Source organism: Gordionus sp. m RMFG-2023, chromosome 1 (assembly GCF_954871325.1).
Source record: "Gordionus sp. m RMFG-2023 chromosome 1, tfGorSpeb1-WG-v2, whole genome shotgun sequence".
Lineage (NCBI taxonomy): Eukaryota > Metazoa > Nematomorpha > Gordioida > Chordodea > Parachordodidae > Gordionus > Gordionus sp. m RMFG-2023.
In genome coordinates, this window is record NC_088775.1 from 33,325,375 (window position 1) to 33,352,529 (window position 27,155).

The following is a 27,155-nucleotide window of genomic DNA, read 5'->3' on the forward strand; positions in this document are numbered from 1 at the left end:
TGCAAAAGTTGTTGATGTCGATTTAAATAATTTAAAACATATTGACTTAATTTCCTTATAAATAAAGTTTCAACGAATCAGGATAACAAGAACGGTCCATCAATATTCTTATTGCAATGTTAAAAATATTTCTTTATATTGACATTCAGTAGGGCTTACGTTTTTTAACCGAAAACTGGCTTCCCATTGAGAAAAATATCTATAAATCAAACTTTCGTCATCGAATTAATCAAATTTAATCGTAGATAAGTCCGCCAATTTTCTTTTATCCGCCAAATTTTCTGATTTAAGGAAATATTTTCTCCATTAGAAATCGCCACCTGTCTCCATTTTAATAAAACGAAACAACTAATTATTAGCTATTTAGAAAATTACCATGGATTAAAATTTATCTTTTTATTATATTTAAAATTATCACATCATATTTATTAATTGATTAGAATGTTTTATTCTTTTTATATATATATATATTTGTTACATAAATAATTAATACAATTTATTACAATAATTAACTTTGGAATAAGGCAGGGACTGCATTGGTTAGACAGCATTGTCCAAAACCATTTTAAAAAAATTCGAAAAGTTTCAAAACTTTTGCAAATTTTAATGAAGACGACGTATGTTAAATTTTTGAAATTTATAAAATTTTCTAGAATTATGTTTTGGACATTTCTTTATTCTTATATTAAAAATATTTCATTAAGGTTTTCTAAAGTTTATGAATTAATTTGTTGGACACAGCCTTGAGAATATATTTATCGTAATCTATACCGAATTTAAGCGGTTTGGCCTCGTCAAATTACAACAACTTAGTGATCGAAGGATAATATAACTATTAAAATGATGGTCCAGCGGCTTGATTCGAAACTCAAATAAATTGATATAACCTTCACTATTCAGGGGAAGAATATCAAAATTTTTTAAGGTTTAAGAAATCGAAAGGTAAGAAAGGGAAAATCCGAAAAGAAAGAAGAAAATAATGAGAGAGAGAAGGAACTAATGGAAATTTATTGATGCTTTTTAATTTATATAATTATTATAAATATATTCTTATGGGCGACTTTGTTATCTAATAAAATTAAGATGCCACTTATACTACTGAAATTGATAACTCATTATTATCTTTATATATGATCATTTTTAAAACCATATCGTGTGTTTTCTGTTATAAAACTCAAATATGTTCCTATATCAAATAAATTTTTTTGTTCTTTCCTTCATTCCCAGATGGAATGTAAGGATATATTTAGCTAATTATTTTGATTCAATTAAAAATGTTTTCTTTTTAAATGCGATCATATTATTTTTCAACCTCTAAATTTTTTTATTAATTTGATTCTAAGATCTTGCAACAACTTAATGAGTCTAAGATATAAATTAGAGACGTATGGAATGTCTTTTAAAAATCACGACCGGGCCTAATAATTTACAAATTTTATTACAAACCCAATTGAGCCTAAAAAAAATTACGAACCCGGGGGACAGGCTAAATTTTATAACAATAAATTGAAAAAATGATAGAATTAATCATTTGACATGTTCATTTGTCTCACATTTTTTTCCCCTTTGATACCATTTACAAAACACTGAGCCCATACCAAATTATCTTAAATTATGAAATGGAAATCTTAAAAAAATATATTTATCAATAAATTTGTCAAATCGCCGGGTATAAAATTGTGAATGATTTCAATTTTTAAAAAAACTTTATCAATGATATCAAAATACGAAATTATTACATTTATAATTTAGGTATTACCTGACTCTAACCACGAAATCGCCCGAAAACAGTTTGATGTCCATCGGCGTGGACTCGTACGAACAGAGACGGGCCTTGATCACCGCAATTTTAAAGCACGTTCCGCAGTTTCACGTCATTCCGAACCTTTTGACGCTGTCGGACATCGACAGGATAGGCTACGCTTACGTCAAGGATAATCTTGTTGGGGTAAGAATCTAACATGAATAATAATTTAAGTTAGCGGTAGGATTGAACTAAAATTATTATGACTCTTAAATTATGCATGACTTACAAAGTTTGTTTCTTTAAAAAAAGTTCTGTAGTGTATAAAATAATCATTTTCTCTGCGTTGACGTTAATTAGTGAATTGATAAAGCTCGATAAATTGAGTAGGGAAATAAAGATTTATTAATTGATTAAGCTAGAGAAAATCGATAAGAATAAATAATAACAAAAATTTTTATTTATCCTCATTTTTTATGATCTCATTCAACTGATAAGACCAATTATTTAAGAATTTAATAAATACTTATCTATTTTTTAAAATAAAATCCCAAATGATATAAATTGTAATATTTATTTATACCTTTATAAATATAACTTTGTATTTTAAATTTTGTTTTAATCATGATATAAACGAATTTAAAAATTCGTACTCTAAGGAGAGTGAATATAAAATTTGATCTACAAACTTTCGGATTTTTTAGGACCTGTTCATGGGCCGTTATATCTGAGGCGGGAATTTTTATGATTTCTAACTTGGAAGGAAGAGTAGCCCGATGCCCCAATTAATGTTGAATTCATCATTTATTCCCTCCAAAAAAGTTTTGATTTGTTATTATATGAGTGATGATCTTAGAGTCTATAAAATTTTGATTGAAAAGAAAGGCTATAAGCTGATAAGAGTTTTAGATGGGTTTTTGGAAACTATTTTTAAAATGTGCTGAGGGGTTAGGTTATTATTAGTATCATTTATTTAAAGATTAAAAATGGTGGAAAAAATGTAATCAATATTAGAATGTGCGATATAATATTATATGCCGATTTTTGTGCAACCTATACCGAAAGAAAGAAATTGAAAGAAAAGAATGAAATAAATCTATTCAAAATATTTGATGATAGCTTCGGAAACCACGATAAGCTTCTTATATTATATAATAAATAAAAAATTTGAAAATATAAATTAATTATGAAAAATTTCTTACACTTAAAATACCGCCTCTCTTTCATCATTGCATTTGAAAAATAAGATCTTTAAAAAAAATAAGTTGGAATAAGGTGGCTGCAATTCGTTCGTAAGAATTAATTAAGTTAGCTTAGATATTTTAACATTCAGTAATGTAACAATCTCTGCAGCGTTGCAGCTGGGTCCGCTCCTTTTGGGGACCAAAATTACTAGCAAAATATTTCTAGGATCGTGATATTAGGATGCGTTTTTAGAAATATAATTTCTATGACAGCCATCATCTAAGAATATTATAATATTTCCAAAGTTCAAAATTTTTTGTGGTTACGCCTTACGCGAGAATAACTTAATTCTAATCGGCCCGAAATCCCCAAAAATTTTTAACGCCGCCCCCATACCTTTTCGTAAGGACTCGAGGAAATGGTGAGCCAGGTCAGGAACCTCGTTATATAAGTTTCAGCGGGTACTTTCTTAATCAACATACATAGTCATTATTCATTTTCTATTTTAGTCATCTAGTGGACTTCAGCGTCGGCCTAAGGGAATCTAGAGGTCTAAGGTTGTTCATAGAACTTCTTTTACAAATTTTAAATAACTTTGGGTGTTCAATTAAGTTTGAATTATACAGCATTGAACTTCAAATTAGCTTTTTTTATTCACTAATATTTCGGGCCTTCGATTCACGGATTTGAATTATGTTTTAAGATCTGATTTTGGTCTAAGTTTCACCGAATTGAATACAGAACCAAGAAATCAAATAAAAAAAAATTTCTAAAAATTAGATTGATGCTGTGTTGCCACTTTAATGACTTAGGATTTTGTTTTGGGGTTTATATCGATTTTTCTTAATCTTAACTAATATGAGGGGTTTTCTTAAAAACAATAAACTAAATAGGTTCTCTTTAACCATTTCTGAATATAAAATTTCTAATACAGTTTAATTTGAGAGAATACTGGCCATTTTTATATCAATGATGACAAAGATATGGCATAATCGATTTACATGGTTTAGGGACCGAGATAGATGGCCGTTTTTCGAGATAATCATTATTATTGTATAGAGGTAATTTTATTTGATTCTACCAAATCACATTTCAATTCAAAAAAATGAAATGAATCATTTTTACAAATTTTCGAGTGCTCCAATTTTTTTTTCTATTTAATTTGTTTTTTAAAATTTTTTGTTTCAGTTTTGCGAAGACTCGAGCTTGATGGAAATTGAGTTAGTATATCACAAAATCAATTTCAATATCATAATTTTAAGATCACAATTGATTTTTATTATTTAATAACAAATTATCCAACCTCAATTTTGTGATTTCTTTTCAATAAATACATAATTAATATTTTCTAAAAGATATATTTTTAATAAAACAACAAATTTAATAAATTTTTTATATAATATATTTCCATAATATATTTTTAAATATTATATATAATATAAGAATAAGTATTCTATTAAGTATATATATAAAAAAATACTTTAATATTACAACTTAATATATTTAAAAAAAATATATAATAATTAATATTTGTATATATATTTATATACATATATAAAAAAAAAACATTTTAAAAAAATAAATAAATATAGTATTGGAGGATATGTTTGTGACGGTGTTAAAAAAAAAATTTTAAAAAAATATATTGAGGTTAGGAAGGATAATCTTGTGGGGAGAGACTGCCTATGAAGCTAATATTAGCCTTGTGTATTGCGATGGAGAGCCTTTGCCTTAAGAAGAAGCCCTCGCGGGGTTCACCGGTTAGTTGACGAATGTGGGAGCCGAGTTCCTTGAAAAAGGATAAGGCATATTTCCCAAAAGTAGTAAGGGTAGTGGAAATAATGGGGATGAAAATATATTCTTGAGAGATTTCGGAATATTTCGCTATTTTGAGTGTCTCCTTTTTCTCGAGTATATTGACTATTTGATTTGATGGAGCGAGTGGATCAATACAAGAATAGTCCCAGATCAGGAATTGACCGCGCTTCCAAGGAATTTGCGAAATACCGTCAGGCCGTTTCCCATCAGATCTGAAAAGACCGGATGGTTCAAGAGTGGAGGGGATTTGAGCAGATCTAAGAGCTCTAAGAATGATCGAATTGCATAGATTATGTCTTACAATTCGACCTTTACATGAGCGACAATGAAGACTATGTCTTCCATTGCCCAAAACTGCGGAGCCGCAACCTGAACAAATGTGGGGTTGGGTAATAAGGCAATTTAAACGGATACCGATAGCATGTGTGAGCTCGTTTTTATTTAGTTGTAATTGCAGATTAATAGACGGAATGGCCTCGAGAAACTCATGGCCTGAACCATTAAGCAAAGAAGAGAATAAGGGACGGTCTGATAATTGCATTCTGGAAAGGAGTGATTCAACGCAGAGTGCAATAATAGGCCTATCCCAGTCCTTCTGCTTATTAGATTCAGGAAGAGGGTGATCCGCAAAAATTCATGTCCTCCATTCGATGATTGCATCATTAAAAGAAGAGTCGGGTTTTAAAGAATTGGGATTTATTATGTTTTTAGTTAGTAGGCAACTGGATATAAAGGCCGTTAAGGCGAGATCAGCTGGAGATCTGAGGCCCAGACCTCCCATCTTTGTGGGTAAAGAAGCTTGTGTCCAAGCAATTTCATGGAATTTAAGATTTAGAATGTTTTCGATAAGGATTTTGATCCCATTATCATAAACTCCAAGTGGAATGGGGAATTTAAATATGGCAGTTGAGCGAAGTGCGTAAAGAATACGGGGAATATTGAAAAAATTTTTCACCAGGAAAAAGGCTTTATGAGAAGGAAGAAGGGAAAATAAATCTGCCATCTCTAATAAAGTATCCAAAGTGGACTGAAGAAAGAAAGAAATAGCAGTTACCACCAACAGGGGCTCCCAGATGATAGAGACCGTCAAGAGTCGTTAGTTTGAATTTGTTAGTATTAGGTTCGATTGTATGGAATAAATTCTGATTTCTCTGGATTAATGGAGAGTCCTATAGCTGATCCGGCCTCCTTGATGATGTTCACAGCTTTATTGACTTCAACATTGGATCCTCCAAGGATACCATCATCAATGTACCAGGAATGCAAGGATAATGAGCAGACCGAATTGATGGATTTAATGATGTCATTAATACCTAAACAAAAGAATAGGGAACCTAGGGGGTCTCCCTGCTGAATGCCCTCGACGGAAGGGATTTTAAAGGTATCAAACAGAAGAGTGGAGGGCTGTTGATAACACGAATAAAAAAACTTAGTGTAACTGGGAAAAAGATTACTTGAAGAACTCAAAAAGGAGCTCCGGGAGAGTGTGTTGTAAGCATTAGAGAAGTCAATTTTTATCAAGGATTCATTAGAAGGTAAATTTTCAAGATATAATCTGGACAAATGTACAACAGCTTCACAGCCACCAGGGATTCCTACACCAAGTTGGAAGGGACTTAGGAGACGTGAAGCATCATGCTTAATTCGAGATGATATCATCTTGGCTACTAATCGGCGAAAGGTAGAACCAATGGCAATGGGTCTGATATCATTATTAGGTTTTTGAAGTGCAATTAGCCTGGCACCAAAGAGGATAGGTGAAACGAAATTTGGAACCTCACCGTTTAAAATTTTGTATCATGGTTTTATTTCGATTTCTTTCTTTCATTTAGCTTCTTTTTTTTATGATTTTCTTAAAATGAGCAAAAAAAATGATGAAAAATATTTTACGGTCCATATAAGATAAAGATGTAGTTGTAATTTACGGTTTTAACAATTAGTTAATTTATTATTCTTAAACTTTGCTTAATTAATTTTTAAAAAATTGAAAAAAATAAATAATTTTAATTATTATCCACTATTTAATATACAATACAATCAAAAAAATATCCATATAAAGTCATAGACATTTTAATTGTATAAATTAAGATCAATTATTTCAAAATGCGGGGTATGGGATATTGATATAGGTTAGGTCATGTTCAGATATGTTGGGCATCGGCCTACTAAAAAATATATTTAATCCTGTGTCAAAAACCATCTTTAAATAAATTACAAAAGTTTTAAAACTTTCGTAAATTTTAATGAAATCATATGTTAAATTTTTGAAATTTATAAAATTTTATAGAATTATTTGGACATGTTTTATTTTTATATTAAAAATAGCTTATTTATATTCAATAAAGTTAGTATTTTTTTTTAAATGTTTTAAAAACAGTCTAAAAAATTCAATATTACCAATATTAAAAACCCAATATAAACAAAATATTGTATTGGTACTGGGTCTAAAATATTGGTATTGGCTTAAACAATATTTTCTATTTCTTGTATTGGTATTGGTTTAAATTAAAATTACTAATTAAAAGAATAGAAATAGTGATTATAAAACCCTTAATTTCTAGTTTTAAATAAACATGGAAAAAAAAATCATGAAGCATTACCATAAAAACAGGGCTAAGAACCAACTCTCAAAATTTTACTGAATTCAAAAGGAATTTATTAGTTTATGTGAATATAAAAAATTTTGATTTAATCATATATTTTTTGTATCAAAAATAATAAAACGTATTGATTTTGAAACGTTTTATTTAGCACAAAGAACATAGCAAAATAAGTAAACTAAAAATGTAACATAACTGTCTATTTATACAAAATATAGTGCAAAAAAGTGATATAAATTTAATATAAGAAATTTTTTTTATGTATTTAAGAAGAATCTTGCATGCGCATCCAAGTTTTTAGGCAGAGGCAAGCTTGTATAGTATACTCATCTAGTGATCAACGTTGGTCTGTTATAACATACCGTCCTTCTGAAGAAGCCCTTTCAGAGCTAGATGAGGTAGCCCTAATTGCAAGATAATCCAATTTTTGATAATACTGGATATCTATTTTTATTTAATTTCCACCAATCTGTATCATTGGAAATTGTGGCTTCATCCACATATTTACTTATTTCTAAGTTATTATTATTATGACTAGGTTTAACCTGATATATTTTGTCATAAAAGGACAATTTTTTGTATTTTGTGTTTCATTTGTATGTTCGGCTGAATTGTAATTATTTATTTTATAAATATTATATTCATTGGTTAGACATCCAATAAGAGTTTCTATACTATTATGCTTTAATAAGTGACTTGATAGTTTAAACCTTGGGTCAATCATTGTTGAAATAATAAATATATGTTTATTAAAATTATAGTATTTATTAAGTTTTGTTAAGGCAGCTAAAGAAGCTGTCTTTAAAATAGCATTAGGATTATTATTATAACTCTCCACATGCTCAAAAATACTGAAATATAAAGGAATAATTGTTGAAATTGATGGAGTATTAGCACATGAGGCCATCTCTGTAGCAAAATTTAATGGTTCCAGAAATTCTCTGTATATTTCTATATTATTCCAGGCTAAGCCACTAATATAATTTTCTTCATTGGTATTATGTAAATGATTGGTATATGTTGCCAAATAGGATTTAGCAATATTGCCCTTTCAAGCATTTGGTATGTTGAATTCCAACGTGTTGGTATATCCAAAATTGGGTGTGGAAATTTTAAGTTTGGATTTTTTTCAAGAAATATTTTTTCGAGTTTATTAAATTTAGATATAGAAAGTTTAAAAATTTTTTAAAAATTTCTTATTTTTTTTAGTGTTGTATTTAAGAATTCCAATGCATCCATGACAAATGTATGATATGGCAAAAGCATTTGCACACATTATCAAAATTATCTTTTTGTTTTAAAATTTTTAGAAATGCTAAATTATTACTTGCATTGTCTAATGTAATGCAAAAAAATCAATTTCAAATTTTACTTTTAATGCAGTATTAAAAATATTATAATATATTAATAGAATTATGTGCTGATTTAAAAGAAATAAAATCTAATAATGATTATTTACTTTAAAATCATTATCAATATAATTAATTGTTATGCCCATAAAGGGTATTTTATTTGGATAGGACCAAATGTCCATTGTTAAGGAAAATTTAGATGTAATGTTAGAAAGTACAGATTTTAAATTGATAAAAGACCTATGATAATGTTTCATAATTTCTATTTTTAGTGTTTTTCTAGAAACTAATGTTAGTGAAGGGTTACAATATGCTATTAAATTTTTAAAAGTGATATCCTTAACCATTGAAAAGGCTAAGTTATTTTGAATAAAAAAGTCTATAATTAAATGATTTAAATTAGCTTTATTATTTAAATTATTAACTAGAAATAATTTTGTTGTGTTAATTTTATTACTGCCAATATTTATTTGTTCACATTTCCTATATAATGTTGGGTGGATGGATTTAAGATGTGTCCATAATCCTAAGGTTCCAAAATTGGGAAGTGATATATTTTTTTTTACATTTATTACAAATTGCCTTTTTTTTATTATCACAAGTAGTATAAAATTCCCAGATTTTTGCTGTATTTCGTTTTTTATTAGGTATTGATGATTCTTCTTGTTCATTATCGCTATTATTATTAGTATCAATAGCATCTTTATTTATTAACTCTATATGGTCTTCATTTATTATAATATCCTAAATGAATAGATAAGATTGATAGTCATGTAAAAAATTTACTTCCATAATAAAAATAAACTATAATTAACAGAAATATTGATATCACAGTGGTATTTGGAAGAAATAACAGATGTAATAAGTTTACGTGATACGTGATAAAAGCGTTTTCGCGCTACGCTAAGTTTTCCTCAAAAATCCATCAAACTGGATAGTTAATTAAGGGGAAAAAAAGGAGCCCTTCACACGTTTGTGGGCAAGCCGCACATACTTGTACACGCAACAGTCCGAGAACTGTTGCTTAAAAGTTTATAGGCTAATAAACAAAAAGAATTGGGCAAAACAAAAGCCTATACCCAAGAACTGCAAAAATAATTTAATTACTTTAAGGATAGGTGGTGGCTAATTTTAAGTTTAACATCTTTAATGTAAGCCTTAATAATTACTATCAATAGTTGAGAATGTGTTCATATCAATTGTATTTCGAATTTACTCATGAAAATAAGAAAAAGCTAATGGGTTTACCGCAAATTGTAGGTGAAAAATTCTAGTGAATAGACAAAAACTAGTCAGTAATAGGTTTATGACTATCCAGCCACGAACACCACACAACGAAGGTTTTTTTTCCAGAAAAACAAAAAACTCTACGAAGTGATAGATAGATTATATATCGAAAAAGGTCTTTGATATTGATAAAGATATGAGAGAAAGGAACTATGACGCAGAAATAGGAACTTGCTCCCTAAGTTTAAGGAAATAGAAGAGTAATTGTTGACCAAGATTAACAAAAGGCATTATTGCTTGATTGTTATATGATAGTCTATCACTCACGGAAAAACTCTACCAACAAACATAATTACAAACCTCGCCCCCCCCTGTCGACTGGTTTCTCCATAAATGAAATAACAAGTGGTCAAAAAACTAAGAGAAAACAAAGCTCCGGGGCTAGCAGAAATATCCAAAAATTGCACCTGCAACAATATCTCGCTACCTATTTGCCCTCTTTCAATAAAATATGGGAGAGCGGAACTACTGCAGTGGGATAGAACCAATCCTACCTAAGTAACTACCCAAAAAAACAAAGACCACAGAAATTTAAGGGTTAATGAGCTATAACCATCACATCCTGTAGCACATAAAAAAATTTTTTATGCTTCACTCAAAAAACCACAAGCATATCACCTACACCTCATCTTTTCCTCCCAAAAATACATATGTCTATACAGGCCAAAAAAAAAATATACTGGAGCCAAAATTAGTTCAGAAAAATAATCATGCAGAAAAGTAAGTACAAACACTCTTCTACTTCACATTTGTAAATTATAGCAGAGCTATTGATAAAGTTAACCATGCAGCTTCGTTGTCAGAAAATGGGAAGACCCCAACATCTTCCAGATCTAGAAAACCATTAATACATGTTTGGATACTTCGAAATCAATGACGAAGAATATCCCCTACCTCTAAGGTAAAAAGGAGTAAAACATGACTAAACTCTAGCCACTCCTAAATAAAAACATAAAAAATAAAAACAAAAGAGAAACACTGGGAACGACCGATGTATTATATGTAGACTCAAATAAGATGTAATGTTTTGAAAAAGAAAAAAAGTTTAAGACTTTAAATCTAGTTAACTAGCAATAATAAAGAAAAAATAATAAAATGAATAAAAAACACAGTTTTCCTCATTATTTTTCCCAAGAAAAACATGTAACCACTTCAAAAACTTATAGTTAGAACGAGGTAAATGTAGTCGCAAGGTACTTAGGGAACAGACTTAATAATAAAAGTAGTTGCAAAGAAAAAGAAAAATAAGAATGCAAAGGCGAGTGGAAACTTTTAAACGTATATAAAAGTTTGGAAGATAAGAGAGAAATCGATATTTTCTAGACTGAGGACACATCCACAATTTCTATATTAGTCTATGGAGGGGACGGACATGTTAGAGAGACCAAAAAAAACTTGGGAAGAAAAATAAAATAAATATAAATAGATGACTATAAACAAATAAATGTCTCATAAACAAAAGAGGATTACCCCAGAAACATTTCGATCTCAAAAACTATGGAAAAATACAAAACATACCCAAAACTAACTAGTAAAAAGAGCCGAAGATTAATTCCTGCCCACACAAGAAACACAAATCACAAACTATTTCTCAATACCATTAATATAGCTTAACTCATATAATGGGAAAGTATAGGAAGTACAACAACACCTAAGACATTGTATATGTATGTAATTAAAAGTATGGGGCGGACCGATTTAAATTAGTACATTAAATCAATAAGATAAATAAAAGCTAATGTCAGTGAAGCAAGTAATTCACAGAAAAGGTGAAAGACAAAGTCAGGAGGTAAATTGAGAAATGAAAAGATTAAATAACCTGAAATCCAGAAAATAAAAAAAATAAAAATTATGAGAGATTTAGGTAGTTCGATTTAATTTTTAGTAATTTCTTTATAGATTTTTTGTTTTTATTTAGCCTTAGGAACTGTTTCAAATTTAAGTTTAGATCCATTATGTCCTTCAAGGCTTTGTAGAACCTTAATGTCTTATATTTGCAATATGTTTTCCCATTAAAGGAGTATAACCAATTAATGGCATCAATAATGAGGCTATTGTTACTATGGTTTCTCAAAATATGGTCAAAGAAAGTAAGGCGCTTCTTTTTTAAAGACACGTGAACTTGGTTATGGTTAGACATCTTCCAAAGGTTTTCATTCGAGATGATATTAGGGTAAAAAATTACATTTATTATTCTTAGACAAGACATTTATTTACAAACGTTTGTAATTTCCTAGTTTCGGTCTTGGTAATCTCTCATGTATCACCGCCATAAAAGAGAATTGATAGTTGAGTTGAAAATACGGAGTCTAGTAAAAACTGATATCTCCCTAGCTTTCCACAGTTTGAAAAATTTATAAAAAGCTGCTCTAGCATTTTGTATATGGATTTTTAGTTCCTCTTTACAACTACCTTTATGGTCAATGGTTACACCTAGATATATAAAGGATTTCACCACCTTAACCAACTTATCCCCAACCACCAAATTATTCAGAAGAGGCGCCTGAGATGAGGGCATTATCACTGTTTTATCGAAGTTTATAAAGGAGTTCAATATAAAGATCAAATTTTGGGTTTTTTCCAAACTTTTAAGTTTATGTAATGAAAGTAAAAAAAATATACCACGATATAATTATCCACGATAAAACCAAATAATTATATGTATTTATCTATTTTTATGGTATTGGTTAAAATTGTATTTAAACAATATTTCAAAACCAATATATTTAGGTTATTGGTATTGGTTGTAAAAACAATACCAATATTTAATTATATATTGGTATTGGTCCCACCCCTACATAGTTCCATATTATGTTTTTAAATTTTCGATTTCTTTGAAATATTAGGCGTTGTCCTAAATGGGTCATTTTACAAATATTATTTGCTATTTATTTTATAGAATTTTAAAAGTTAAATATACTCATATGGTTTCAGCTGGTCAATTAATATAATTTGAAATATATTTTATAAAAATTTGTTTTGTTTCTTTGGGCATTTTTCAATTTAATAATTCCATCTTATCATAAAAAATATTATTTATAAGGAAATGTACCTTATGATTTTTTTAGAAGAATTGATATAAATAACCACCTCCATTTTCCCTTTCCCTAATCTTTAATAATGAAAACGGGATTGTAGGTAGGGGGGCTGCACGAGTTCAAAAAAAAATTTCAAAAAAACTATTCCTTAATTGACCGATTACCTGAGTTTCCTTACCTTTTCATAGTTATCGCGAATTCGTGGCGAAGTATTTTACATTAATTTGCCCCGAATTTTGCGCTAACTGTGAATACTGGGTTAATCAGTTCTTTTTCCCAACGTAGGGAGGATTTGGGCTTAAACTCATACGCTATCACCATATTTTAGTTGTTTTTTTAATATATGTTCTTTAGTAATAGATAGTTGTGATGTTGCTCCAATACTTGTTAAAGCTCGGCATAAGAGACTTACCAGAAGAAACTTTTGAAAGAATGATTTTTTTTCATATTTTGTAAGAAATGTTATTTGTTCATGAATAATGTCTTTACATCACTTTTGCAAGGCATTTTTCAAAATTCGAACGAAGCGTTCGGAAATTGAATTGCTCTGTGTTATATACCGCGTTTTTACGTGTTTGATACCGTTTTTAAAACTTTGATTAGTTTCCAACTCATTAATTAGGTGCCGTTGTTCAAAGCAAAAGTAGATGGGACTTCTATATATCTAGAGAAGTAGCCTACTAAGCATGATTTATTTAAAAATAAAACTACTATACAATTTTTTTAGCTTACTTTCCCAGATTCTAGCGATGCTGAATCCTGAATGCCCAGAGTGCTTTCTTTATATTACTTTGAACTGATCTGATAAATCATATACCATTGTTTATCGCCCACTAGGTATAAGCTCTTTCTGATTTTTTTATTATTATAAAAATTTGCGTTTCCTGGGTGTAGTTCCCTTAATAATTTAGGTATTACGCTTACATATGTTTCTTGTAAGAGAATGTTATTATTCAGTGTAAATTCCTGCCCTCCTTTGATACGGTATTACTTAATTCTCTAATATTTTTGTTTAGCCATTCCATAATAGATATGATGCAATCTTCGTTACTGTGATTTATTATACTTTTTAAAATTTGTTTATTTAGTCTAATTTCTCTTTATCTCTATATATCTGCCTTTTCTTATCCATTGGAATCGTCCTAAAGGGTCAGCGAGTTGACCAGAATTTCTGTTACTGCATCCTTAAATATCTTGAATTTCATTGTCATTGGTAACTGGATAGAATGATGCCCCATATTTTAAATCGCAACACCTAGCTTCTCTCAGGGGACGATTTGATTGGATGGGGGGATACGGTAATAATAAAATCCGTGCCCGTTTGATCCTGCGCGAACTTTAATTAAGCAATACTTTCGACTTGAGATGCACCCCCCCCCCCCACTTCGATTTTTGTTGTTAGGAAAAAGGGGGTGGTTATTTGTCTTAATCCCTCACAAAAATTATTTTCCGCGAGATACATTAAATAATATTTATTTTAGAATCAGAGATCTGCAAAGCCCGCCGGCAAAGCATAAATTGAATTGATCGGGCTGGGCAATTCGTACATAGAAAGTTAATAGGCCAGGCTGGACAATTCGTGTATGAAAAATCGGGCGGGGCTTCACAAATTTCTGATTTTAAATTTGAAATATTCTTTGAATTAACAATAAGCTTATTTCTTTTCATTATTTCCTAACTAAATTAAATCCAAAAATAAAATAAGATTATTCACTATTTTTTAGAGAATTATTGGCCGGGTCTCACATTTCATAAAATTTTAATGGGCCAACCCTAGCATTAGAATTTTTTTTAATTTCAAACTAATATTTTAATTTGAGCTGTCTAATACTAAATCTATGAAAAAAAATAAAATAAATTCACAAAAAATTAAACAAGTTATTTATTATATGATCCAATTGCAATTGCAAAGAAACTATACAGATATTAAAACACAATTGATTCATATAACGGTTGTTGTAGAAATGGATAGCTATAGTAGAGTATATATAAGAGCCTTAATTGACATTAGGAAAAAATTACATATTGAACATTAAAAATGTGATGGCTGGAACTTTAAAATTTAGAGAACAGGGTCTGATTTTACTTAAAAGTTTAATGGGCCGGACCTTTTTATAAAATTTTAACGGGTGGGCCGAGAAATTAGTAAAATTTTTATCAAATTTGATGGGCTAGAAAATTATTTAAATAACGGGATGGTTAACTTGTGCAGAAAATCTTAACGGGCAGGGCCTTGTGAAGTGAACACAGTAAAGAACCCCATAGTTTCCCTTTTTACTAAACTTAATCGGTTCTACTTATAAATATTAAAATTCAATAATTTTATGCTAGTTAAAAAAAATAAGAACAATAGACTTCAAATTTTAATTTTATTTAAAATCGTATATGGAATTTAATGCGGTCAATCATCTCTTGATTCTTAAATAAAAACTTAATATTATGTTTAACAAAAAAAAATTGCAACACTAGTTTGCAAGTTTTATTTTGAATCCTTATTAAAGATTAATACAAATAATTATATTTGGTGTAACAAACTTTTTCGTTTCAAAAAGATTTAAATTTTATCAATTGTCATCTAAAGGCTTTAATAAAACCCGGAAAATATTTTCACTTAAAATATAATTATTCCAACAATTTACTTAATAATGGAATGAATTAAGAATTTTAAAATTGTTGCACAAATCATGTTATTTCTTAATAAACCCCTTATTGCTATATAGGTTTTTACAAAGTTAAAATTATTAATTAGTATACAGTTTAAGTTGAATTATTAATTACATTTAGTCAATTATAACGTAAGATTTTTGTATCCATTTAGGATTGGAGCTTGGGCGTTGTGTGTATTGGTGGCGGGCGTCGTCTATGGTTTTGGACAGTCAGGGACGGTCGATCTGCTACTCGTGACCTTAGAATTGCTTGTCGATTAACCTGGCATCGTGATGACCTGCTAATACCTCCCTTTTCATTATCGGCAAAACCCTTCATTAAATCGCGTATTTCGAGGTTCCGTCGAAATGACAGGTATATGCAGGTCGCAGAACCACATGTGTCGGATGTAACTCCCACTTTCTTTCCACGAAGATACGCGGTTGTCGATTTTTCAGCTGCTTCGCCACTTTACTTGGCTGTTGCAGCCCATGAGGAGAGTTCCTGCTCCGAGCGGCCTGACGGTGACCGTAAATCGAGCTTCCATAATAATAACGACCTCCTTGATATAGAAGATCAAAAAATTTGTCGTAACGGTATTAACAATCATAACGGGAATTTGAACGGCGAGGTCTCCCGATCTGAGAAATTAGGGTTCGAACCCAGGCGCTGGTTGGAGCTGCTCCATCGATGCGTTCATTACAACGGGCCGGCTCTAAAGGACCAAAGACTCTGTCTGACTACTAGTAGTATTGCAGTGGGGCACAATGACGATAGTATGTCAATTATCTCAGACGAGAATAGTTGTCGAAGGGCAGTTGTTCCGATCATCTTGGAAAAGTTAATCAATTTTGTGACAGATTACGGTAATTATTTATATGAATGTTTTAAAATTCATCTTTATTTACGTAGGCCAGACAATTTATAAATATGTCAAAACTCAAATTAAAGTCAAATAATATAATGTATTTTAACATTTTTTAGATTATGTATTATTTTTTGGATAGGCCTAGAAACCAAGGGAATATATCGTTTAAATGGATCCCAATGTAAGATCGAAACCCTTATGAACCACTTAACAAACACGCATGGAAACAGTAATATCGCTTATAGCTCCACGCTTAACGTAAATAATAGTCATGTAACAACCAATGCAAATAATTGCGATAGCGCCTTTGATTCCTTGCCTTCCTTTGTTATTAGTCGCGATATATTTTCTGAACACGATGTGGCCAATGCTCTTAAACGCTATCTGAGAAATCTACCTGAAGCTCTCATACCCGAGAAAAGTCTAGAAAAGCTCAAAGAGACCGCTTTTCTCTCCCTGAACGAAAAAAATGATGCTCAGATTGTTGATGATAAACAGGTGATCGAACAATTCGATAATAGCAATACACAACCGACGATAGGCAATGTTGACGAAACATTAAAAAATCTCAATAGTAAATCTTCTATGTTGTTTTTTATCAGGCTCAAAATGTCAGAAAATCTACATAATTTATTCATATTTAATTGACATCAATGTTTTCAATAAATCTAAGGTGTAAAATTATATATTATCTAAAAAAGCATGTGAAATTCTAATTTTTCTTAAAAAGTATAGAATTTATATATAATAAACTACTAACTACTATAGTTTGGTAATGTCTATAATCCGCTAAGCATTGAGACGCAAGTTAATTTATTTTTGCTTTTTTTCAAAGTTGAGCTATATTATTAAAAAAGGGATAATAGTTTTTAAGGCTGTTTGCAGCAATTACCTTACTATACTAACTAATCATACTGATATTATAGAAATGGAATATCTTTAATATATCATCAATTGAAAAAAATTTATATAAATAAGCTGATTACGATAAATTAATGCAAGTCAAAATCAAGGCTTATAAGTCAATCCTATCATCGGCAGACCTTATGCCCGAACTTAATTACAGCACGCTCAGAAGACTTTTAGGTTAATATTTTTAGACTTGTTTAAAGGTTATCGTAATCATACGTTTCCTGATATGGATAAGGTATTAATTGATTATGATTTATTTTTATCAGAAGTAATAATACAGATACTAAATTATGGCCCGTTGATATTTTTCACCTTAACTGATACTTCTGACCTATACAATTAGTATATTTAATTTATTTTATAAATTGTTATTTTAATGATTTATCTTATCATTTCTTTTACTATCTCACATTACTAATTATCCACATGGCTAGCCTCTTCCCGAATCCGCAAAATGGGAAAGAACGAACATTGATAGGTCAAACTCAAAAAAATCTCTTTAATAATATATTTTTTTTAAAAAATTAGTTAAAATTCAATCTTGTTTTTAATTTAATATTATTAATTATTGTTAAAAATAATGAAAAATATAAATAACATTGGTATATCAAATAATAAAAAAAAATGCATTGAAAAATATGCCACTTGATAAAACGATTTAAGTATTTACGTAAAAAAAATAAAAATATTTCAAAGCAAGCGAGTTTCTAAAATCTAGGCCCGAATTTCAAGTTATACCATCCAAACCTCATTTCTTTTGTTGTCTATGGTTCTTTTTTCAGTAAACATTAAGGCTGTTTTCCTGTTCGTCTTATTTTTTGAAAATTATTTTGTATAGAACAAAACCGATTTCGAACTAGGACGCCCTATATCGGTTTGTTGGCAGTCTGTACATTAAATAAATATTATTCGTTAATTTATATAATTTTTTTTCGGTACAAATAAAATAAGGAGACTGCATATTTTTAATTTTATATCGGTATCGGTTAAAAAATATGGTTGTGGCACATTTCTGTTTAATGAGCCACCATTATTTCCACAATATCATATAAAATAATTCAAAGCATAAATTAATGAGAGGTTTTACTAGTTCTTAATTATATATATTAAATAATGGTATTATTAACCTATTTGGGTATGTGACAAATAGGTTCATACAAATAAGAAAAAAAATTTATATTTATAATTATTTTATAACAACCTTAATGTAAGGTCACCTGTACTACGTATCGTTGCATGAATCCAAAAACAACATGAGCGTTCAAAACCTGGCCTCCATCCTTGGGCCTGGAATAATGGCTCCACGCGTGAATAAATCGCCCGAATTCGAGGACTACAATGATACCAATGGGTACATTATCGTGTTGTGCGATTTGATAGCCAATTATTGTCCCATTTTTGATGTAAAAATTTGCGTATGCCTTTTTTCGTATCATTCTTTTTGTGCATTACGTGGGATGCATTAGTAAAGGCCCATGCACTTGGTCCGAAAATTTATTACAATTTACTTTAATTATACGGCTGAATCATACACCATTTTATATAATCCTATCAATTTTTATCGAAATGCCTTTTACTAATCAAATTTGTTGATATATTTTATTTTTAAAAATTTTTAAACTTTTATAATTGTTTATTCTGTCCCTGTCAAATTATTCTATTTTACCCTCTATATCTTACCACATAATGTGTCAGAGACCTTCATGGGTCAGGCCAGCCCATATCCAGCCTATGGACCTAATATGTTTTCTAGCAAGCTTGGGGTGAGCCTGGGTTTTTGAAATTTTTTATAATGGGCGGGCTTGGCCCTAAATTTTTTAAAATTCTAATTTCGCTAACTTAAAACAGTTGCTAATAAAAAATACCTCAATTTTATTCTTCTATAATAATAAATTATAGTTTTGTAAACAAAATAACTGCCTAAATACACTTAAATATTGTTTCTTTTATGAAATACAATAAATTAAATTTTCTGATATAGTTTTGGAAAAATTTAAACTTATTTTGGGCTGGACAATTATTTTTGATATTAAATATAGGCCGGGCCTGAGCCTAAAAATTACTGTGGGCCTGAACTGGGCTTGATCAAAAAATTAAGACCTACGAAGGTCTCTATCTGGTTCCGGCTGACTGACCACATGGTTATACAGATATCTAAGCAAGCCATAATTATATATAAAATATTTTAAGGCTGGAAGCATGAAAGTTAATTTTTGATTGTTTCTGTGCACGTGCTTTTTTTAATTTTTGTATTTTATATGCGCGATTAAAATAAAATAACCCAGGAGTTGATATAGTCGTTCATTGTCCCATTAATGACCTTTATTATTTATGCATCGTTGCTAAATGATTGTAATGCATCTCGAAACATTCATCCACAAGTTTTAATTGTATTGTTTCAGTTATTAAATGGAAAATCACGAACTTCTAGAGGGAGGGGGAAGAGCGGGTGAAATATCAAATTTTGGAATATTTTCAAATGAATTAGGAAATTTCAATCATATTATTAGTAAAAAACAAAAATTAAAGTTATTTTACTCACTGCAAGGAAGTTACAATCGTATTTGTTAGGACTGTGCCGATAATAAAGATCAGATCGGGTTTAGATACTTTTTTAATAACCTGTTTGATTTGATATTTTTTTTATTGTATTGAGTTATTTTATGATTTATCAACCAAAATTCATTTTATTTTTATTTAGAAAAATCAAATTATTTTAAAAGATAGAGTAATTAAAAATTTGAAAAGAATTTAAACATATCTTATGAATTACATTCAGATAGTGTTGTATAACGGTTCGATTTGGTTTATGTTTAAAACGGTAAACTCGATATTTTAACTCAAAGTAAATTACTCATGTGAAGGAAAGGTCTGGACATTTATTGGTAAATTTTCGAGGCAGGTAATTGTGTTTTAGCTTATTTAGCCCTTTTTTAAAAATCGTCTATCGAGCCGTACAACACTACATTCAAGCCATAGACATTTTTTGGAGAATAAAATAAACTAAATTCATTCGTAAAAGTTAGTTGGTTTTTTTATGACATTAGTTCAAATATAGATGGTATATAAATATCAATATGATTATCGGTTGGGTTTTGAAGTAATATCGGAAAATATCAGATCGGTGAAAAATTAGCCATGGTATTTGTTAATATAATTTATTTGTTAAAATTTTATTGAATAATTTTTGAAAATTTAGCAAGAGAATTTTATTATAAATGAATATTACTGTCGATGATTGAAGAATTTTTTTCCCCAAGAAAATTGAAAAATTATCTATGAATATTCTTTTCTTTTTTTTGTGAAAATTTTGGACCCCTTAACTACCTTGAAACCTTTTCTTTACATGGCAGTTTCTCCAAAATTAATCTTATATAGAGATATCATACATTTTTAGATTGTTCCCTTAAGATTGAAACGTAAATATAGATATATATAGTACACTTACACTGTATTTTAAGCGAGTTCTAATCATCGATTAAAAAATCTTATTTAGAATTTGTATTTAATAATAAACAACTTTAAAAAAATATATATACTATTTGCTTTTTTGACATGAATTGATATAATCTTATTTCAAATATGTAAGGTTGCAATGGATCAGTTTGAAAAGGAGAAGAAGATACGAGAAGGTTTCAAAAAAATGGTCCTGGCTAAATCTCGGGCTTCAAGTAGGGCGGGTGAATTTTTAATACCCGTTTACATATCACACGATTTGGTTCAAGGTTTTTACTTATATATTCTAAATTCGATTTAGTAGAAGAACGAAATAACGTTAATAATATAACATATTATTAATTAAAGATTTTATAAATTTAGAAAAGTAATATTTTTAATATGCGATTTAATAAAATGCCCCAGATTAGATTTAGGTAAACATATATTTGGTTTTGAATATCTATAATAAATCAATATACCCTATCAAACGAAATAAGATATCAAACTCAACCACATAACGACCTCTGAAAGCGATAATGTGAGCTGCGACACTAATAAAAATATCAAAAGCACCAATAATGGTATAGTAGACCAGTCGGGACCTAATTTTTTGCTCCTCAAGGTTTCTTCAAAAATGACTGCCCGCGATATAGTAATCACTTGTCTTTCAACCCCAAATACCGAAACCGGCTCTGAAACAGGGAGGGATCGAATATCTGAAGAAGAAACCGGCACAGACTTCAAAATACGCCTTAACGCTATCCTCGCCGCTTTACCCGCTGCCCCTCACAATGTCAAAAGAAACCGATCTAGCACCATTGATTCTCAGTCTACGTCGGATATCGGTTTGATGCTATATTAAAATTCATAATGAATATTAGGGATGTACCGATATTTTTTTATGGCATCGAGCTTTTTCCATATTTTTAAAATATCGATTATTGGCCGATATGATTAAATTTACAGATTAGATCAGATAAAATGGTGTCTTAATTTAAATTTATTAATAATTAAGAAAATATATTTATGCATAAATTAATAACATTCTTATAGAAGTGATATTTTTTTTAAAAAACTAACTAAATAATTGAAAATGTTAAAAATATAATAAAATACATATTTTATTTTTAAAAGAATATAATAATTTTAATGCATTTAATATCGGTAGTATCTAATCGGAGGTGCCTCCAGAAAGTGTTATCTGTACACCCCTAATGAATATATAGATTCCTAATTGGTGTTGTTAAACGGCAACTCGATATTTCATCTAAAAGAAAATATTACGCAAGCCTGAAGATTTTGCTCATAGAAGGAACAAAGGTCTAGACATTTATCATAGAAATCTCTAGACTTAGGCACTATTTTTCTGTCTAAAATATTGAGTTAGCCGTTTTAAAAAATCGGCTCAAAATGAGCCGTTTAACAACACTATTCCTAATATTATGTTGAGATTTGATCTTATATATAAACGCTTTTTTTATCCATATTTTTTAATACGAACCTTGATCGGGAATGATCAAATTTTTTTGACCATTTGTATTTATATATACAATCCATTCTTTAAACGTTTAACTTTTAAACGTAATTTTTTTAAATTGACATTTAGATATTGGGTCTAATCCTTGTGTAGTGGAAAGCATAATGGGTGGCAGGCTTAGAAGACCGCTAAAACCGAATGAGATAGTCTTGGATGTGGTACCCAAATGGACTAAATTATCCTCATTTTTCACATTTTTTAAGGTAAATTTTAAAAAAATATATTTTAGAAAGTAAAAATAAGTTTTTATATTCTTGGTTGGTGATAAATCTTAATTTGATAATAAATAATTTATGGAAGCTTATAGTTATATTATATATAATTTGTGACTGTTCCAATAAAATATTGATTTATTCTGGAGATAAATATATATTGTCTTGGGCAAATATGTAACCCAATAACAGAAAATAAAATAAAATAAAACGTTCTTTATAATTAAAGCTTTTTATTTAGCAAACCTTCTGATTTTGCTCTTAATGTAATGAATAAACACCTCTCATCTTAAATAAATTATAAGTCCGATGTGTATCATTTTTCGAAAAATGGCAACGATGACATATCTTTTACCCCAGGTTCAAACAACCATAAATTCTACAGCGAAAATATTATAACTAATGGTAACGATAATTCAAACGTGGTTAACGATGTAATTAATTTTCAATCGCCTACATTGATCTTGGAACTTGACGCCTGGTCCAACTTCGCCAAAAATGTAAAGCAAGCATTATTAGTTTTTTTATCCATACATTTTCAATGGTGGGAAAAAATCCCCGGATAACCCCCAAAATTATTATAAAAAATTTTTTTTTATATTCCGCTGATATAATTTTTTAAATTTGCGTAAAAATTATATTTCCTTTTTCTGATTTTTAAATTTACTAAGTTTAAAAAATATTCTCACAATTAGGATATGAAATAAACTTAACTTGGCAAAATTCTGTAATAAAATAATTTTATTTTGTTAGATAAAGGCATTCAATTATGTACATACAGAATATAATATAATAATTGTAATATTATGACACAGGCTGTCAATTAAGAAACTAAAGGATTAATTTATTATATAACAACAAAAATACAAAATTGCTTTCATTTTATTTAATTTAATGCCAACGTGAAAATTAATCATTACTAAATTAGAAATTTTACAGAACATTAAGAAAGTAAAATATATAAACTGTAACCGATAAGTTTAATTATTACTTTTCACTCAATCCCTTTACATTTGCAATCACATATTAATTTTAAAAAATTTGCATACTAAAAAATCCTTCCAGAGAATTGCTTCTTACGATGTCTCTTAATACCCCATAATTTTTTTTATCGAAAAAGTCGAAAATATCCCTTCCATTTTATAGCCGTCTTTAGGCATAGGTTATTTAACTTAATCGAAAAAGGCTACGCCGTTCATCATTCCACGAAAGAAACGTAGTTATCTGCCCTGTATAAGTTTTCTAGGCTTAGCTTCTGAATTATCTCTCCTGACATGATTTATTCTTTCAAATATTTTTTCGTACCTATCTAGCATTTTTAATGAATAAAGAATAAACAGCTGAGATAAAAAAGCGTTTATTATTATTCGAATGAATAATTGAAATTTTTGGAGACATAGCAAAATTTCCATCCAACATACCATGTTGGGATATTTGATTCATCCGCAACACATGACATGACATTCCTATCTTCAGAGAAAGGCCAGTATCCAAATAATAAAAATATTGTTTGAAAATATTGTTTGAGTTTAAAGGAACACAATTTTCTCAGTCACTTATAATAGATAAATTTTTTGAAAACAATTATACTTAATACTAATACCTTCAATAACTAGGTCTTGCAAATTCAAGGTTTGTATTAACACTTAATATTCTTTTTGCTGACTCCTCCAATAACATTTTACAACTTCTTCGGCATATATATAAAGAGGTTCTCCTAAACATCTTTATAACGCTTCTTCGTGTTATAAGCAAGTCATTTCAGCTAGCCCATTAATATTTGTTGGATGAGAATAGACAGTTTCGGATACCGGATCTTGATTTTGAAGTATTGACATTAACATTGTTGGGCATTTGAACGAGGAATACTTTGAGCAACGCCATCTTATCTTGTTAAATATTTCTTACGGATGTTGTACATAGCCTTCAAATATAATTTTTCTAGAATGAATTTATTTAATTTTTAGTCATATTTTTTTATATTTTATGTTTTTTATATTTAAAAAATCATAGGTCACTTTTTTTTACTTGAATATATTGTAAATCCATTATAACTAGTGTTCATAGTATTTTAATTTCAACTTATAAACAATTTTTATTGTTTTAATTAAGTAGAAATTTATACTTTAATAATGATAAGTAAATAATATATCGTAATAGCTGTCCATGATTTAGGCACTCGTTTAACAATTTTCAATAGTGTAGTTTAGATAATTTGGTCTGTACCAATCTTATATTATGTGAAAAAATTTTGAAAAGACTTATTTATAGATCAAGTAACAAGCAAGATAAAGTTTGAATTGAACAAAATTATTTTGATCACAACTTTGATAAAGAAAATAATTTTTTCAATTGAAAACGTGAATTCAGGGTACTTACTGAATAATTTTTGATATATGTATTTCAGAATTTTTTTCAGAAAGTAAGATAAGAAAAAGTTGATAATAAATTTTAGTTTGGCATGGTTAGCAACAACTTTGATAAAAAAAAAATTATTTTTTACAATTTGCAAATTTTTTCACTAGGTATTTTTTTGCTGCTATAACCCGAAATATAGTCCATTGCAATTTTAACTAATATTAGACATCTTAATAAATCGTAAATAATTTATTTATTTTTCAAAAGAAACAGCCAATGACTTATCTACAATGGGGGCAGAGGGTAAATTTCTCCCGTTTGAAATTTTAACAATTTTTTAATCCCACCCACATTTGATTTAAATCTAGTTACCCATTTATCTTATTTTTATTAAATCGTTGGCTACCCATCCCACGAATTCTCATTTCTCTCCAATATATCAGCATAATTATTATCTTAAATCAACAAAGCCTATTGTACCATTTTCCATTTGTGCCGAACTATCAGTCTCTATCTTCAAATGCCCACTGATTATTTCTCCTACTCGACCTCCGTCATCTTTAACCGAATGGTCATGCCGTCGGTCCGCTAAAAAATTATCGGTTCGCCCTAAAAGATACCTCGTCGAGTTTAGTCGAGCTACTCTTTCCTTCTTTCACCCCAAAAAAAAGACTGGAACTGAGCCAATTTTCGCAGTAGATATATCAAAATTAGAACTTTATCAAGGGCTCCCTACTGGTTGCACCAATACAAATGGGGATATTCAGCCTAGGTTTAAAAATTTTTTTACCTCTACCTTTAAGCCACTTTATTTTAATCACAATCAACACTCAAACAATTTACTTTTGGATGTAAATTCTTCATAGGAATAAATTTTATTTTTTGTACAAATATAATATAAAATTACAGTACATTTTCAATATATATATTTTAAAAAATAACATTAGGCATGGTTTTACCCTATTTTGCGATGTTAGTTCTGAAATAAATCATCAACCTAATAGTTGCGCTAATTCTTTCACCAAAATTAGTTCTAATAATCAAGAACCAAATTATACCACCTGTTATTCCGTCACGTGCAATACTAGGGAAGAATTTGATATATGGATACACGCATTGTTTAAAACTAAATATTATCCGTGAAATGCCCATTAGTTATACACACTATCGCTTTAAAATTGGAATGCACTATTTATTTTTTTATTATTTAAGTTTTTACAATTTTGTAATTTAAAAAATTACATGAATTTATAAAATCCATTAATTTATTGTTGATTTTATAATGCGTTATTTTTTTTTAAATTATATATAGAGGAAGCTTTCGTAATAACAATTTTTATAAAATTTTTTGATATAATTGATATTTTATCTATGAAGTTACTTAAAATTTTAAACCCAATTTTTAAGCACTCCAAAACGAAAAGATAATATAATAATTATTCATATTTTAATACAAGGGTAATCAAACCTAAATTTAAGATGTACTTTATATTAAATAGTCTCATTAAAAAGTGTCACGCTTTTAGTGATTCTAAAATGGTGTTATTTTTTTAAAATATATATATTTATTTAATTAATGTATATTATGAAGTATTTATTCTTATAATTTTATTTTTTATATTTTAAACTTTTTTTAATTGCTATGAAGGCAACCCATTTTAATATGCTGTTAATAAGAAGTCATGCATAATATTGTGGCTTACTTTTAGGTAAAAACTGAATTATTATATTTACCAATTTCTCCATATTTGTTAAACTGGGAAAAAATATATTTTTTATATAATTTGTTGTATTTAGAATGTTTTACCTATATTATATTTATTATATCATGTATTCCAATTATTTATATTGTTGATTATTTATTTTTAAAGTTCTCTTTTTTAATTTAAAAACAATAAATTAGAATTTTTTTTAAGAATAGTAATAAATTTTTAAATTATCTAATAAAATTAAAATTTGATTAATATGGTAAAGAAAATTTTTATGTATTATGTTATAAAAAATATCAAATATTCATGCTTTACATTTTGTAAGCTGAACTTTTTAATATACCTTAAGAATATAAAATAAATTATAGGAAAATTTTATATTACTAACTAAATGATGAATTGGGCAATAGATCAAAAATAAGTTTTTCTCCTTTATAATATCCTGAGCTTA

The 27,155-nt window shown here is 28.8% G+C and overlaps 1 protein-coding gene across 1 annotated transcript in view; it reads left to right on the top strand.

Annotated features, from left to right (window-relative positions):
• LOC135931200 (uncharacterized) overlaps window positions 1–26,756 on the top strand; it is a 36,212-nt gene extending 9,456 nt beyond the window's left edge. Inside the window, exons 4-14 of the mRNA XM_065468144.1 lie at window positions 1,753–1,948; window positions 15,843–16,536; window positions 16,678–17,112; window positions 17,517–17,624; window positions 18,663–18,853; window positions 21,040–21,175; window positions 21,386–21,733; window positions 22,495–22,628; window positions 22,943–23,137; window positions 25,466–25,767; window positions 25,943–26,756. Of these exons, the coding sequence (XP_065324216.1) occupies window positions 1,753–1,948; window positions 15,843–16,536; window positions 16,678–17,112; window positions 17,517–17,624; window positions 18,663–18,853; window positions 21,040–21,175; window positions 21,386–21,733; window positions 22,495–22,628; window positions 22,943–23,137; window positions 25,466–25,767; window positions 25,943–26,138 (2,935 nt within the window). The 3' untranslated portion in view covers window positions 26,139–26,756. The remainder of the gene's footprint in view (window positions 1–1,752; window positions 1,949–15,842; window positions 16,537–16,677; window positions 17,113–17,516; window positions 17,625–18,662; window positions 18,854–21,039; window positions 21,176–21,385; window positions 21,734–22,494; window positions 22,629–22,942; window positions 23,138–25,465; window positions 25,768–25,942) is intronic.
• The last annotated feature ends 399 nt before the right edge of the window (window positions 26,757–27,155 follow it).